The sequence below is a fragment of the Pleurodeles waltl genome, chromosome 7, assembly GCF_031143425.1.
Source record: "Pleurodeles waltl isolate 20211129_DDA chromosome 7, aPleWal1.hap1.20221129, whole genome shotgun sequence".
Lineage (NCBI taxonomy): Eukaryota > Metazoa > Chordata > Amphibia > Caudata > Salamandridae > Pleurodeles > Pleurodeles waltl.
This window is the reverse complement of record NC_090446.1, coordinates 1,422,655,170-1,422,673,331: the sequence shown is the minus strand read 5'-3', so window position 1 is coordinate 1,422,673,331 and position 18,162 is coordinate 1,422,655,170. Positions and strand designations below refer to the sequence as shown.

The 18,162-nt window shown below is 47.7% G+C and overlaps 1 protein-coding gene across 4 annotated transcripts in view; it reads left to right on the top strand.

Moving 5' to 3' along the window:
- The window catches only part of LOC138246438 (zinc finger protein RFP-like), a 175,730-nt gene that overhangs the window by 78,157 nt on the left and 79,411 nt on the right, over positions 1-18,162 (top strand). For all 4 annotated transcript variants that reach the window (XM_069201053.1, XM_069201052.1, XM_069201051.1 and 1 more), the window contains exon 4: positions 12,053-12,075. In XM_069201053.1, the coding sequence (XP_069057154.1) occupies positions 12,053-12,075 (23 nt within the window). The remainder of the gene's footprint in view (positions 1-12,052; positions 12,076-18,162) is intronic.

Below are 18,162 nucleotides of genomic sequence, written 5' to 3'. Positions count from 1 at the left end.
CCTGCCTTGTTCTTCAGAGGACTGCCCTACTGCTTAAGTCCTGCCTTACTTCTTGACGGAAGTAGGACCATCTCCTTGAAAGCAGGACTACCAGAGTTAATCCAAGGGTCAGAATAGAGAGGACTGTCACATAAGTCCAGAAACCTTTTGTAGGAAATTGGGATTTTTGATTGAGGGGATTGAAAATCCTTTTTAAGCAACACCCACATTCCTTGTCATGTTGAACCACAAAAGTTGTGCCTAACTCTCTGGTACCTTGGCACAAAAGCATTATGGCTTAAAAACAATTTGGAAATTAACAATGCAGCACACAAACAGTAATGAAGTTGAAAACAAAACACATGAAAAATCCCACGGAAAAAAATAGAGTGGAGAACATTCACATGTTCAGGCCAACCACAATGAAGTACAGGCATGAAAACAGGACCCAAGTTAGACCCCCTGAAAAAGCTACCTTTTCAAAGTCCGGAACAAAAAGTTCCAAACTTCAGGATTTCACAGGAGGGGCTCAACTGATGTAATCCAAGGTTCCAGGACATGAGAAGGCACCTCGTGGGGATCGGGAACTCACTCCAGTAGAGACCAGCAGAGCTTAGGCAGGTCCAGTCAGTTGCAATTTCTACAGCATCTGCCTCTTAGCAGCACTAAATGCCCCCATAAGTCATAATAAAGTGTCTTTGTGTGCCAGGTAATCAAATACTGTTAATTAGCCCACCATTGCACTGCGGAGGCTTCCATGGCTGTGGGCCTGACCGGGGTATCAATAATAAGGCATCTGGATGATCTGTTTAATGATATCACCGGGTAGTGTAATGAAGAGCGGAGGGAGCTGAATAGACAGCTACTGGTGGCTGCACATGTGCATTAGCCCCATGACCCTGATGATTGACTTGACCCGAGCTGCAGAGCCTGGTGCCATGGAGTGTTGGGCTGGGGGACTGGATAGAATTGGGCAGGAGGCCGCTGGAAAGAGCAGCACCTCGCAGGGTGAGCCAGTGAGTATGGGAAGGTTGGCTTGCTCATGCCCCCTAGCTATTGTTAGGGGGGAAGGCAGTGCCCATCAGACCAGTTCCTGTTAGGCGTCAGAAACAACATTGCAGAGAGCCTAAGACATTACCCTGCAAGGTAGGGACCAATAGCAGAATAGGCTGGGCTTGTAGTTGACCCATAAGTAGATGCCCTTTGTAGGACACTGAACTGGCTAATACCCCCTAGACACTGGTGTTGCTGTGTTGTCTTAGCTAGTGGCACATCTTTGCAGCAGTCTTCATACCCAAGTCAGTGTAGGTTAATCATGGGGAAAACTAACTACCAAACCACAATAACCTTTGGTACACCTCCATTCATGAGCAAAGTTGGACAATCCAGTTGAGGGGTGGAGGACAATGACAGACAGAATGAGATAAAGGTGCTGCTGGGAACAATGCAGAAGAAATTGGTTTCCACTGATTCTAAAACGGACTTCTTGACTAACTGAATGTATACTGTCTCCAATAAACTCATCTCCAATAAACTGTTAAGACAAGATGGAAGATTGGGGAGGCGGAGCAGAGGATATCTGCGGTGGAAGATCAACTCAAGTTGAGAGGCAAGCCTCTCTAATATAGAGAAAGTCGTAAATGTGATAGCAGCCAGAATCGAAGACCTCAAAGCCAGGTCCCAAAGAATTAAACTCCAGATTCTTAGCATACCAAAGTCAGAATATACTAGGTGCAAGGAAGACATTGTTGAAAGGCTCCTGGTGGGAGAATTTGGATGGAGGTTTTTTTCTTGGCTGGTAGTAGTGGAGTTGGCACATCACTATCTGGCAGCCAGGCTTCCACCTGAGACCCCTGTACATCCCATCATCAACCTGTTGAATTATTGTGACAGAAACACAGCCCTGAGATTGCCATGGGAAAAGGTAGAACTTTAATTTGAGTTTTCTCTCTACTGTGACATTAGTGTTTCAGTCCAGGATGCCAGAAAAAAAATCACACTGTTGAGGTAGCAACTACTCAATGCCAAAATAAAATATGCCATGCCATACCATGCAAGGCTTCAAATCACCCATATAACATAGCAGAATTTTTTAAGGGGATCCTCAATCATGGTGCAATAGGTGCAGCACCTCCCAAAAGAGCTTACTGATGCACTAAAATGACTGATGCAATGTAAAACAACAGGCAATGACAGTTAAACTACCTGTGCTTTAAAGGACTCTTTGCCCATTACTGGCTACATCCACCCCTGAATCTGCCACAACTGGTGGTGGAGATAGATGTGACCTATTCTGTCCCATAGCACACAAAAATTGGTGTGCCAGCACCTCATTTTTCACTAGCAATGTTCCCAGTAGACTGTACTTCCAGCGTCTGGAATGAAATTAGTAAATGGGTGAGTAAAAAGATTCTAGACGCGCCTAACCCACCTCTATTCTGGCATCCGCTATTGTGGCTCACACAGGAGCCTAAGGCAGTTTCCCAAATGACGAGCAGGGGCTCCACCGGGACTTTGTACAAAAATTCACAAGTTATCTCCTCATGTACTTTACTGGGAATACTCCATGTACCTCCTTCGATGTGTTCCTATACTGTCAGTTGATACAGGCTTTGGCCTCATCTACCCCTGGTGTTCTCTGTGAAGCCATGAAAAGCCACACACTGGAAAAGAAGAAGATGACAACCTCAACTACACAACTAATCTTTAGTGTCTTAAGTGGCTTTGGAAGCAGGTACTCACTCAATCATGGAATCTTATATAGCATGAGCTAGACACCCCGGGAAGTCTGGAGGAGGTTGGGGGGTGCTGCAGGGCTCGTCTGGCTGGTGCTTGCGGTCAAAGACCCAGGTCTTAAGATGCTTTCCTAAGTCCTTCAGGAAGGGGGAGGTGCACAGGTGGAGGGGGTGGTCATTTCAGGATCTGGCGGCGAGGTGGGCTAACGAGTGACATCCGTAGTCTTTGCAGCGGATGTGGGGGACATGTGACATGGGCCAGGGCGAGGGAGGCTGACCGGAGGTCTCTCGTTGGTTGGTGGAAAGTGAGTTGGTTGTTGATGTAGGTGGGTCCGGTGTTATGCAGGGCCTTGAACGCCTGCTGGAGGAGCTTGGAGAGGCATATTTGCTGCACAGGGAGCCAATGGAGGGCCCTGAGGTAGGGGAGTGATGCTGGTTCTTCTGGGTAGGCCGAGGATGAGTTTGCAGCTGCGTTCTGGATGGTCTGGAGGTGGTTTATGAGCTGTTTTGTGGTTCTGACATAGAGCAACCTGCTGTAGTCAGCTGGAGATGAGGGCCTAGGTGACAGGTTTCCTGGTAGAGATGTGGAACCTTTGGAAGATCTTGCGAAGCATGTGGAGGAGACGGTGTTGATCTGTTGCTTCATGGTCAGTTGGCTGTCTAGGATGATCCCTAGATTCTGTGCATGGTCGGTGGGTGTGGGTGTGGGTGGGGGAACGAGGGCAGTAAGCTATCACGTCATCCCTGGGGGAGGGCTTGCTCATGAAGATGAGGATCTCCATTTTGTCTGACTTTAATTTGAGGCAACTGGTCCTCATGAAGGCTGCGATGTCGGTCATAGTGTTTTGGGAGTCAGTTTGTGTGGTGACAGTGTCGTCTGTGAGGGATAGGACGAGCTGGGTGTCGTTGGCATAGAAGATGATGTTGAGTCAGTGGGTGTGTGTAATGTCTGTCAGTAGATTCATGTAGATATTAAAGAGGATGAGGCTGAGGGTGGAGCCCTGGGGGATGCCCCATATGATGTCTTTGGGTGCAGAGACGTAGCGAAGGAGGAGAATCCTCTGTGTTCGGCTGGAGAGGGAAGAGGAAATCCATTTGAGTGCATTGTCTTGGATGCCAATGCTGTGCAGTCTGGTGATGAGAGTGGGGCGTGAGACGGTGTTGAAGGCTGCCGATAGGTCAAGGAGGATAAGGGGTGTAGCCCCTAAGTCGAGGAGTTACCTGATGTCATCGGTAGCTGCGATCAAGGCGATTTCGATGCTGTGATTGGGCCGGAAGCTGGATTGGGGTGGGTCGAGCATGTTGTTGTGTTCGAGGAAGTCTGTGAGCTGGCGGTTGTTGGCTTTTCCAAGACTTCTGCAAAAACAAACAAAGATGGATGGAATGCAGAACAAATCAAACACTCACCCCCAGTCACAGATCTGGGTTTAATCCATCAGTTTTTTTGCTTGCCATGCCATTCCAACTCAGACCCAGCCATTTACAAATCAGTCTTGACCCTGTTCCCCATGGGAACAGTCCAGCCCGAACAGCCAGGCCTGGTCTTCCCTGGACCAAAAACAGGCATCCTGGGACCAGTTTCAGGGTATCACCCTTCTTCAGCCAGGCTAGCTTGAATCTGTTGGCTTAGCAAGCACGGAACCCACGTCTGGGCATACCCTTCCCACTTGGGGCGACAAATGCAAAAACAACAGAAGATGGACATGCAGAACAAATCAAACATTCACCCCCAGTCACAGATCTGGGTTTAATCCATCAGTTTTCTTGCTTGACATGCCATTCCAGCTCAGACCCAGCCATATGCAAATCAGTCTTGACCCTGTTCCCCATGGGAACAGTCCAGCCCGAACTGCCAGGCCTGGTCTTCCCTGGACCAGAAACAAGCATCCTGGGACAGGTTTCAGGGTATCACCCTTCTTCAGCCAGGCTACATCATTCATTACAAATAGGGCATAGTATACACCGAAAACACTACACAAACATGTCCTATAACCAGATTCTAGAAACCCCTATTTCTAGGAACCCCCATTAAGGATGATCGGGCATGAAGTACCACTCGATCCGCTGTGTTGCACTGCTGGGGTGGGTAGGGTAGACCCCAACCGCCTATAGGTGGTTACTGCTTTGATGCAGTATTGCTTGTGAATCAGCAAATCACCTGTTGCTGGGGGATAGGATGTACATCTAAATATAAACAAAGGATTGACATTTTGGTATACTGCAATGAGCAATCATAGCTGTATGACAAACTTCTACCACCAACAGCTCTTGTTAAAGACATTTGAGGACCCCAAATGACGACTTTGGCTGTCTTTTCCAAAGACCGCCGAAGCTGCAGGCACCGAAATACCCCCAGTGCTGGCAGCCTTAAGACCGCCCTAATACGACTGATCTCTGACTTCAGCCCGAAATCGGGTGGAATTCCGAGACCATTCGTGCTGACAGTCGGTGGTGCAGAGGCAGTACCACAACCGGTATTGCCATGCCAAAAAAGACCACAGACAGTATTACTACCCGTAACATGGTGTAGCTATGTCCAGATGGCGAGGTGCTGCCGGCGGTGGAAGAGCCAGGACCCGTCCCCTCCCGGACGACCTCCTGGATGGACGAGGTAAGTGGATCATCCGACAGGGAAGAGTGTGTGTGTGTGTGTGAGTGCATGTGTGAATGTTGTGAATGCGGGGGAGTGGTTGTGGGTACATGTCTGCGTGTGCAAGTGATTGTGTGTGGACCGAAAGGGGGGTGAGTGTTTGTATGAGTGGATGGGGAGAGCGGGTGAGTGCATGTATGAGGTGTGGGTGGGTGTGAATGTATGTATGGGGAGGGGGAGTAAATGCGTGCGCGAGTGCGGTGTTTGTGTATGTTTGTCAGAGTGAATGGGTGTGTATGTCTCGTTTGCGTGGGTGAGTGGGGATGTGTTTGTTTCTGTGGACGTGTGTGAGTGTATCCTGGCAACAGAAATTATTATTCCTGTTGCCAGGGTGCAAGTACGCCAGATTTTTCTGGTGGTGCAACCGCCATAAAATGCTGGCGGTCTCCTGCCCTGTGATACCACTAGCGGTATCACGGCATCCGCCGAGCTGGAGGTGCTCATGTGGTGATGTGGTGGGACAGGTGGAGGCTTGGCGGCTTGGCTCCGGCCAAACCGCCAAACTCCTGATTTGGCATTATTCACCACCGGCCCATCAGCGGTGACACTGCCACAGCTGCTCTGACGGTCTTCGGACCGCCAGGGTCTTCATGAGGGCCTAAATCTTGACTCTAACAGAGCAGGAGGAGGTGGGGGTATGACAAAAGAGATGGAGTGATTGCCCACTAGGATGGAAGGTGCAATACTGGACGATGACAATGAAAGGGAATAGCAGCAATAATATGGTGTTTTATTATATATCTGCTGGGAGTGGCTTAGAGTTAAACAGATATGTAGAGGTCAGACAGAGCTTATGCTACAGAACAGCACTCACGGTGTGGACATTAAAATCCCTAGGTCAGTGATAAACCATTTATCGAATGATCGTTGTAAACTATGCCTTTATCTTGATTGTACAGCTTTTGCATGTTTGGTACTGTTATACAATGATAGCGTCTCTGGCCAGGAGTTTCACTTGGCTCCACCAGCCTGCCCCGTGCCCCTGATACTGTTGTACTACCATCTGGACAGCAGTTCGAGGCCCCCCTCCACCCGCAGGCACCCGCCTGCGCCTCATCCCTGGTGCCTAGCGGTAGGCTTTTCCTGCTGCCCTCGGTGAGTAATTCCTTCTGTGTTTGCCATAATGTGCTTTGTGATCTTTTATTGCTGTTAGTTTTGCTGTGTTTCCCTTCCCCGAGTAAATCCTTCTGTGTTTGCCATAATCTGCTTTGTGATCTTTTATTGCCGTTAGTTTTGCTGTGTTTCCCTTTCCCGAGTAAATCCTTCTGTGTTTGCCATAATCTGCTTTGTGATCTTTTATTGCCATTAGTTTTTCTGTGTTTCCCTTCCCCGAGTAAATCCTTTTGTGTTTGCCGTAATCTGCTTTGGGATCTTTGATTGCCATTAGTTTTGCCGCATTTCCCTTCCCCGAGTAAATCCTTCTGCCCTCCCTGTTTAACTCTCGCCCGTTTTCTCTGCACCGCCTCCAGCCGGTCACTGTTCCCCTGCTGCTGCCTCTCCTGCGGCCCCCGGCCCGCACCCACCCATTGGCCCTCCCTCCACCCAGCTGCTCCACCCACCCACCCCACCCTCTTAATGGCGGCCACTGCGCGGCCGCGCCACTGGCGCCCAAGAGGTGTGCAAGAGGCAAGCCAGTCTGGGCCCATACGCATCTGGACTACGCCCAGCGTCAGTCCCCCTGGTCCCCCTAACCCAGACCCCCGAGACAACACTACACTCGAACCACACTCGACTCCCTCAATTCAGGACTGCTCCCCGCCTGCACCCAAGCCAACCCCAAACACACGCAGGGACCTTTCACCTGCTATGCCTGCCTGTTCCCCTGCTCCCCCACTAACACCAGAAACACCCACATGCCCCACACCAACCCCAGCACTCCCCACAACTTTAACACAGCAGACTCCCTCACTGCCCCTGCTCATCCCAACAGACCCTACCCCAACAAGCCCCACAACCTGAACACACTCCACGACACCAGCACAACCCACAGCAACACCAAAACCTCTCACACCAACACCATAGCACACTACAACAACAACAGCCCCCACAACCACCTTAACTGCATACTCCTAAACACCCGCTCCTTACACAAGCATGCCATAGAACTCTGGGACCTTATCACATCACACTCACCAGACATCGTCTTCCTCACGGAAACCTGGACGAACCACTCATCTGAGCCAGACAAAGCCACAGCCACCCCTGATGGCTACAAACTCCAACACAGAGACCACTTAAACAAACCACGGGGTGGCATCGCCATTATGCACAAAGACACATTAAGGTCACCACCAACACACACAACACCCTAGACAGCGCAGAACACATGCACTTCCTAATCCACATAAACAACAATACCACCCTCAGAGGAACACCCATATACAGACCACCAGGGCCTCGCCCCCGTTCTGTGATGCCATCGCTGACACCATCAGCCCTCACGCCCTCACCTCCACAGACTACATCCTCCTCGGTGACTTTAACTTTCACCTGGAGAACCCGCACAACCACAACTCCTCATCCCTTCAAGATAACCTCACAAACCTCGGTCTCAAACTACTGGTCACGGCACCCACCCACTCAGCGGGACACACACTAGACGCAATCTTCACCTCGAGCAACCACATAACCCACACTCACACCACCAAACTCCACTGGACTGACCACCACTGCGTCCACGTCTCCTTCTCCAAACCCCCCACACACCGACACACCACACCCTACCGAATGTGGGACAAGATCCCCACAGAACACCTGAACTCCCAACTTGCCCAGAATCCCCCCCACACAAACGACCCCAACATTGCTGCTCATAACCTCATACAATGGATCACAACCTGTGCAGACTCACTCGCCCCTCTCAGAAGAAACATCACCACCCACAACATCAAGAACGCCCCCTGGTTCACCACTGAACTCCAAGCCTCCAAGCGTGAATGCCACAAAGCAGAGAAAGCTTGGCAACAGGAACCCTCAACCACCAACCTCTCCACCCTCAAAACCTCCACTCACAAACACCACCAACTCATACGCACCACCAAAAGAGCATACTACAAGGAACACATAGACAATAACTCTCACAACAGCAAGGAACTCTTTACCATACTCGCCACACACACCTCCGACTCGACCGACAAAGACCCTCCACACACTCCCCCCAACCTACTACTCACCTGGGCCCCTACCAACAACGAAGAAACTGAAAAAACAACGAACTCCATCCACTCAGGCTCCCCCTCTGACCCCTGCCTCCATTGTATTTACAACAAAGCCAGCCCAACCATCGCCCCCAAGCTTCGCAACATAATCAACAGCTCTTTCTACGCCGCCACCTTCCCAGACCCCTGGAAGCACGCAGAAGTCATCGCACTCCTGAAAAAGCCCAAAGCTGACCCTGATGACCTCACCAACTACCGCCCTATTTCACTCCACCCTTCCCCACCAAGGTCGCTGAGAAACTAGTGAACACCCGCCTGTCCCACTTCCTTGAGGAAAACAACACACTCGACCCCTCCCAGTCTGGGTTCCGCAAGAACCACAGCACTGAAATCGCCCTCATTGCATGTACTGACGACATCAGAACCAGAGTCAACAGGGGCAAGACCATCACACTCATCCTCCTGGACCTCCCTGCTGCCTTTGACACTGTCTGCCATCCAACACTCCGTACACGCCTCCACAACGCAGGGATTCAACACAAAGCCCTAGACTGGCTCACCTTCCTCACCGAAAGAACCCAGAAAGTCTGCCTCCCTCCCTTCCACTCCACAGCCACTAAAATCATCTTCGGAATCCCCCAAGGGTCGTCCCTCAGCCCTACCCTTTTCAACATTTACATGACCCTGCTCGCCAACATCCTCCGACCACACGGAATCACCATCAATTCCTACGCAGACGACACCCAGCTCATCATCTCCCTCACCCGTAACCCTACCACCGCCAAAACCAACCTCCACGCTGCACTCCTTGACACCGCCCGCCACATGGATGACAGCAAACCACCTTAAGCTCAACTCCAACAAAACCGAAATCATCATTTTCGGCCCCAACAAAACCATATGGGACGATTCCTGGTGGCCCACCGCCCTAGGCCCCCCAACAACCCCCGCAAACCACGCACACAACCTCGGCATCATCCTGGACCCCTTCCTCTCCATGACCCTGCAAGTTAACGCCGTCACCTCCTCCTGTTTCAACGCATGGTGAGAAAAATCTTCATATGGATTCCCATAGAGACCAGAAAGACAGTCACCCACGCACTCATCAGCTGCAGGCTGGACTACAGGAACGCCCTCTATGCTGGCACCACACTCAAACTGAAACGCAAACTCCAGAGAATCCAGAATGCAGCCGCCCGCCTCATCCTGGACCTCCCACGACAAGAACACATCTTTTCGCACCTCAGATCCCTTCACTGGCTTACTATCGACAAGAGGATCACCTTCAAAATCCTCATCGACGCACACAAATCCCTCCACAACACCGGACCAACCTACCTCAACGAAAGAGTGAACTTCCACACTTTCACTCCCACTCGCCACCTCCGCGCCACCGACCTCGCACTCGCCATAGTCCCCCGCATCCAACGCGCCACCACCGGAGGCAGATCATTCTTCTACCTTGCCCGCAAGGCCTGGAACTCCCTCCCCACCAACCTCCGCAAGACCCAGGACCTCCTGCCCATCAGAAAAAACCTCAAGACATGGCTGTTCGAACAGTAACCCCCTCCTCCCCCCTTCCTCCAGTGCCTTGAGACCCTCACGGGTGAGTAGTGTGCTCTATAAATTTGTTTGATTGATTGATTGATCGATAACAAAAAAAATTTTAGAAATAGAAACAAAGTGTTTGAATTACTATTTTAGCTGTTTTCTGTCAAAAGTTATAGATTAAAGTTTATAACAAGTACTTTGACATTTTCTTGGATCCAGTTAAACTAGGTTTTGGGGGCTAGTCACCGAATGACCACACAAATGTTGAATTTGTTTTATTTACCACTTTTAATTATGAGGCAGCCTACCTTGTGGGCAGCAATGTGTTACTAGAAGTGACTTATTAATTAATAAACACAGGTTATCCTGCCTGTCAAAGAGTTATTTTGACATATTTGACAACAGGTTTGCAGGATGCTGCAGTCAGCCTACACAGGGACGACCTGAAGTCAGGCAAACCCTTAGGTGACACCAAAGATGCTGCAATCCACAGGTGGTGATATTTAACTTCCAAGCCCAGGGTGTAATTACTACACCATACACAAGGGATCTATAGGAAAGTTAACTATATAGTCAGACATAAGCACATTTATCTATGTTTGTGGGAGGCAACCTCCTGTTTAACAAGGATCCACAGAGTTCAAAAACAGCAAAATATGGTCTAGAAATAGGTGAAAAATCTGGGGTGACTGCAGAAAAGGCAATGTTGCTACACCAACTAACAGACATTCATAAGCATTTGCAACATTTAACCTCCTTTGTGAGGGAATCAAAGAAATCACATGCTTCAGGGATGATATTTTTATTTATGGTGCAAATAACAAGAATGTGTTAAGCCAAATAAGCTGTTGACTGAACAGCATGATAATGGGATCTGTAGAAAGAGATCTGTAATGTTTGTAGATTATCTAGCATACCATGTTTAAAGCTAAGGCTGCACTACTGAGGTATATCTTAAGGTTTACAAAAGAAGACACCCCTAGACCAACCAACAAGGTTAAGAATATTTCTGGCGGTTGCTGAATGTTATTATCTGGTTTATGTCTCATTTTAACTAGGAAAACTGCATTATTGAGGATCTGATTGAAAAAGAACAAGAGATTCAAATAGCATCAAGGAATGGGATGTTAGTCAAGAAGAAATTCCAACATTATGCTGATGTCTTTGCCAATCACAGTAACCCTTGCTGTAGAATTCATGTTCAGCTCATAGTTCTTATATTTGTAGATTCTAGGACGTTCCTAGTGACCCAGATTTAAAGGCCAAAGTTTGTGTTACAAGATGCTCGGTGTTTTCCCACATCTATCTTGCCATGTAACTTATTGGACAAATTTCTGTGGAGAAGAATTTTCATGCTGGAAAGTGATAAATATGTGGTATCACCGCACTATTCCCTATTCTGGCATGCAGAACTCCTAACGTAGCAGTAATACAGCCCGCAATCAATACTGCACTTTTTACTGTCAGTATTTACTGGGTGAGTTATTGCTGTACTTAATAGCATGTCCATCGGAAAAGCACCTCAGTGTTATTGGTTGATTTCCATATTAGTCTCAGATCAGAACTTTTGTCTGGGAAACTGACCCACAACTCAATTTGCCAAAAGTGACCACCCATCAACATATATGGTCATTGTTTTATACTAAACCAAGGAACTCATTGATACTTATATTTAAGATTAACCAGAATAATTATACCAATCAGTATTTCGCATTTTTGATCAGTCTGTTTTAATCTGAATATTGTTTTATTTAATTAGTTGTATTATCTAAGGCAATTGTCATTTAAATGAAAAACATTTGCCATCCCGCTGGAAAACTCTGAACTCTTGACATTTCAAAGCATAGGTCAGATGCGTGTGTGCTCTATACAAAGACTTCTGAAGTTCTATCATGCAATATTAATAATGGTAATGATGTTCACAAAAGAAAGAACTAAAAGTCTGATAAAAAAACATTATTTTTTCTCTCTTACTATAGGATGCAAAAGACATCTTGAGCAGGTAAGGCTAGGAATCATGCCTATTATTTTCATTTGTTGTCTGCTACACAATGCTTCAAAATGAAAAACTGACAAATAGGACTGGCTATATAGTAATGACATGTAATTATATTAATGAAACTGAAAAAGACCTTTCCAATTTCAGAAGCTCTGGACTTCTTCATGGAGAAAGTACAGGTGATTTGCAGGTAGCTGCACAATCCACTTATCACTGATCTATTTGACTACTTTTTCATCATTCATGTATTGGAAGTTTTTATTGCTGATGCCTTTGGCAATTCAATTTCACCCTCGAAAACATCCTGACACACAGCCCCCCCCCCACACTGCTTTCTTCCCCCACTTAAGTAGATTCACAGACCAGACGTGATTACTTGTTCTGTTATAGTGTTGAAAATTGCCTGGATTTTCAACCCAATCAAGAAGTTAATCTGAATGTACCTTTTTCTTGAGACGTCATCAACCATTTTGAACATTCCCATGTGCTCAGGATGAACAATCTTAGGCCCTCATTATGACATTGGCGGTAAATGCCGCCTACTGCCACGGCGACAGCCGCCAAAAGACCGTTGCAGTGGCTGCCTACCATCCGCCATATTATTACAATAGCCGGAATTTCTCCAGAAGGCTGGCTAAATTCCAGCTACGGTCATGGCGGCGGACGTCGGTAAGGTGGCGCTGCTGCCAGCAGCAGCGCCACTCCAGTAGACCGCCGCTGACCGTATCATGACACATGATACCGTCTGACGGTGTTCTGCTGGCGGACGCTGCTGCTGGCAGCAGTGCTGCATCCCGTCTTCTGCCAGAGGACCCCCTGCAAGCAGGTAAGTCGGGTGCTCCGACAGGGGAGGGGGATGGGGTGTTTGTGTGTGTATGGTTTTGTGTGTGTGCATGCGGGTGTGGGGCATTTGGAATGTGTGTGTGCATGAATGCGTGTGAGTGTGCGTGTATGTTGTGTGGTGTGAATGCATGTGTGCCAGAACGTATGTCAGTGTGTGTTGATGTGAGTGTGAATTAGTGTATGCATGCGTTGGTGAATGTGGGTATGGGTATGTGTATGCATGTATATGTTGGTTTGTGAATGTGCATGTATGTCGTGGGGAGGGTCTGGAGGAGGAGCAGGAGGGCGGGGGAGGATTTGGGGAGGGGAACAGGGGGCATGGGAGACCCCATCAGTGTCAGGGAAGGAATTCCCTGCCACTGATAGTGCCTACCGCCATGGTTTTCGTGGAGGTAAGATTGCCACGAAAACCATAGCGGTAGGCGTGGTCATAATCCCACGGGTGGGATAGTGATGGCCGCCTGGCTGGAGACCGAAGTCTCCAGCCCGGCGGCTGTTACCACCCTGGCAGACAGAGTGGTACATTGGCGGTTTGGCTTGAGCCAATGTCATATTTTGGAGAAAGGTACCGCCATCCTGTTGGCATTACCTTTCTCCAAAATATCGCAGTCCGCCAGGGACGTAATGAGGGCCAAAAGACAATGTACAGTGGGACAGACTCAATCTTAACGCCACTTTGGAAATACGGCCCCTTCACATGCAGCACTTTGCATGGAAGGAGCGTGCAATGGGTATTGCTGTGGACGTGCCAAAGCAGCACCAATTGCATCTTGACGTTGCACCATATGTATGAGTCTTCGTAATCCTGAGGCAGTGCCAACATCTAACGCCACCCCAGGGGTGGCATTAGCAGTGCACAACAAGGAGAAATGCGTTCCTTCCTGCACAAAAACAATCTCCCCCTCAACGCAGCCATCCTTGCACAATGGTGCGAGAGTTGCTGTGTTGGCATACTGCAGCAAATTCAGTGCTGGCCCAGGGGGCAACACAGGGGTGTGCGTATTCTATTAAATATGATGCATCCCTGTATTGTGAAAATGACGTGGACAATCCTGCCAAACGTGGCGCAGCAACACACACGGTCATTTTCCCTTAAATCTGGCCCTTTGTTTCACAGGTTCTAGGGGCAGATGTATCAATATCTGGTTATGGAATATTGCTCCCCAATTGTGACCAGTATTTTTGCAACCAGTAAATATGTTTAATAACCACCCTATGTACTAATAGGTCAGTTCTTAAAAATCTGAATCATAGGTCACAAACTGACCTACTGCATGAAAATTCAAATCGTGGTGGGTCGCAATCTGACCTACCACAAAAATAATAATGATTGCAATTGCTAATAGTGATTTACTGTGATTGCAGGCCTTCACAGGGTAGTTGGCCTGAGGGAACCAGAAGACTACTACGTCAGTGAATGCCATTTAATAAACTTGCTTTTTTTAAAGAAGTAGCCTGTTTTCCTTAAAGAAAACAGGACTGTGATTTAATAGAAAAAAATATGTTTTGTTGTTTTGCCCTAGAGACCACTTAAACTGTTTTTACATTCACTTTTATGAATGCAGTACCACTTCCTTAAATATATCAAAGTATTGTGACCTGATTTTGTTCACAAAAGATTAATACACCTAGAACACACCCTGTTAGAAAGAAATTGGGTTTCTGGCTAGCTAGGGTATGCACCTCAGCGAGGCAGAATCCACCACTCTGGTCAGGGTAAGTTAAACACCAAAGATAACCTGTGTTCACCCCCTAGCTTGGCACAGAGCAGTCAGGCTTATTGTGAGCGGTCTGAGAGTGCAGCACCCCTGTGCATCTCTCATGAGAAATGTGATAGTCTCTCATTGCAGGATAGGGCCTCGGGTAAGGTCGCCTGGTCCCGTCCCGCAAGGGAAAGGGAAATCAAGGCCCCCGCGTTCCAGTAGGACCTCACTGGACAAGAAGGGAACACAATCATAGTTCTCCTGGTGTGGGGAGAATGACAAAAGAGAGCCTGTGCCGTCTCTGCGGGAAGGGAGACCTCTCCTGATCCCCCCCATTAGTACTGTCCAACAAGGCGTCAGTTCGCAAGTCCCTGGTGTGGCTGCCACCGGATCCAGCCCACGCATAGTGAGGCTGCCTCTGCTCTGGAGACACTGCCGCCCCAAAGGCAGCACAGCAGCTCCTTCTACCTCAGGCCATACGCTCAGAGTGCAGCTCGGGCCGCAGCACTGATTTCACTCCAGAAAGAGCTTGCCTGTGCCCCTGGGGCACTTGAGAGAGGGCACATCGTTCACGCATGATGATAGGCTGCCAGTGGGCTCTTCTTCACTTTTCCTGCACTGGGGAAAGTCCCGACCTTTCCCTCCTGGTGTCGCGGTCGTGAACCATTCTGTCCACATACTGGGGCAAATCCATACAGCGCTCACCTCGCGTTGGTGCCAGGATGAGAGAAAAGTGCTCCTCACGTGATTGAAGGCAAGGATAGAGTGCTTTCCTCATGCTAGAGAAACATGAAGGTAGGGTAAAAGGGGAGGCACACCACCCACCCCCTGTAGACTCTGGGAGAGCACAACGATGCAGGGCACAGGTCAGCAGGCCAGCACCAAGAACCGGGGAAGTACAAGTGACAGTCCTTCTAGTGACCTAGTGAACATATGTCAGGGCATTTACAATGCAATTTTATGAGAAGAGCAACCTTCTAAGTAGTGAGAAACTAAATATGATGTTTGTCACTACTAGGACATGGAGCACATAAAGATATATGTCCTACCTAATACATACCCAGCACCCTGCCCATAGGGCTACTTAGGTCCTACCTTAGGGGTGACTTAGGTGTAGTAAAATGGGAGTTTGGGCCTTGGCAAGTAGTTTAACTTGCCAATTCAATGTGGCAGTAAACTGCACATGGAGGCCCTGCAGTGACAGGCCTGACACAGGTTTGGAAGACTACTTCTGTGGGTGGCACAATCTGCACTGCAGACCCACTATTAGCATTTGAATTAAGGGCCACGGGTGTATGGTATAAACTTTACAAGAGACTTACATGTAAATTAAATATGCCAAACAGGTGTAAGTCAATTATACCAAGTTGTAGGGGAGAGAACATATGCACTTTAGCCATGATTAGCAGTGGTAAAGTGCCCAGAGTCCTAAAGCCAACAAAACAGAGTGTCATAATAGCTAGGAGGAGAAAGACAACGTTTGGGGATAACCCTGCATAAAGGGCCATTTCCAACACACCCCTCTTGTATACCAAACTGGTATAATTATTCCAATCCAACATTAATGAGTCGGAAAACCTTTTGACTCCATAAAAATATTAATGTACAGAAAAAAGCATTTTAACATTCACAAATGTTGAATTAGAGTATTTGTGATCAATCTGTTTAATCTGTTTGCCAGCAAACAAATCCCTTGTTGTATCCTTTTGCTTTGGCATCTAGAACTTATGGCTTCTCCAGCAGCCTTCCATAGCCAGGTTAACTCCTATGTGATTACCTACCATTATCCAGTGTCAGGGATTCTGGTAAGGACTGGTGGGAACAGTATTTTGGAAACAGAGCTACTCAAGATCACACAGGGAGGCAACAGAGAAAAGGGATCCAATGGGTAAGATTGGCACAAGGTAATAAGAAGTCAAAGTTCAGAAAACCTAGGCACTCAAGAGGCTATTCAGCATTCAGAAAAACTAAAATCCCGGATATGGAAGACACGCATATAACAACATTAGCAATAAAAAGAATATGGCCCTGTTTTGCTCTGCAAGGATATACTGCTCAGTCAGCGCACACAATTTACTTTTAGTACTTGTCACAGACTCCTGCCAAAAGTAACGAAAAAGCTGAGCATGCAGGTATGAAGATCTCTGAGGAACATCAGACCATCAATCCATGGACTGCAAATGCCCCAATTTGTTTGAATGTTTTTTCCGTCCCCTACATTTATAGACAATAAAGAAGACCTTAACAAAATCTATAGACATCTTAAAAGAACATAGAAAACATATGGAAGAATCTGTGACAATGATGCTAGCTGGAGGGGAGCTTTGTTGATTGTGATCGCCTGGCTCTGCAAACTGATAGTGTAGGTATTCACAACCCCAAAGTAGTTTGAAGTTACTTTTGGAAATGGCAATCTCTACACGGTCAGCCCGATATGTTTTGCCTTCCTCCTCTAACTTTTTGCTGGATTTTTGCTTGTTGGCCTTAGAACTTTTCTCCTAACCAGTGCTAAAGTGCATGTGCTCACTCCTCTAAACATGGTTTGATTGGCATATACCAGATTGGCATATTTAATTTACATGTAAGTTCCTTGTAAAGTCGTATAACATATACCCAGGGCCTGTAAAGTAAATGCTACACATGGGCCTGCAGCAATTATTGTACCATTTAAGTAACATCTTAAAAGGCTGCAATTGCAGCCTGAAGGCAGTGTCCCACTACCATGTCGACTTAGCATTTAAAACCCCTCGCCAAGCCTTAAACTCCCCTTTTAATACATATGTCACCCCTGAGGTAGGCCCTAAGTATCCCATAAGGCAGGGTGCTGTGTAATTAAAAAGTAGGACATGTACTTTTTAATTTTACATGTCCTAGTAGTGAAAAACTCCCAAAAGTGTTTTCTCGCTACAGAGAGGCATACCCCACGATTAAGGTAACATTGGGGATTCCTTATGAAAATTAAAAAGTGGTAATTCCTAAACCAGAGTTGGTAGATATAACATGTTTGGTACTTATGAACTTGTAGTGATAAACCATCTTTAATAGTAACGTTGGATTTATCATCACAAGTTTGAAAATGCCACTTTTAAAAAAGTTGGAATTTTCCTGCCCCGTAACATTCTGTACCTGTAAGCTGCCTTAGGTCACAAGACTGAGTGTAACTGACAGTTGGGACTTTGTGAATTCACCCCAGACAGTCACAAAATAGTAGGATTAGCAGAGACTGAATGGGCAATTAACTGACTGGATGGGGGCAGAGCTAAGCACAGCCCCTCTTGCAACTGAATAGACAAGACTGTATTGTCAGTGCAGTCAGCTAGGAGGCAGGGCAGGAGAGGCAGGAAAATCCTGGAACTTCTGAGAACTTTTCTGGAATCTTCATCCATCTTCTAGAAGCAGGGCACCAGGGTATAAAAATAAGGCTCTCAGACCTGCTCCTCAGGCCTGTTCACTACTGGGCCTGCGGAAGGGCTCTCAGAGGACTGCCTGCTGCTGTGACCTGCTGTGCACTCTTCCAGACTGCTGCTGTACCTGGAAGGGCTGC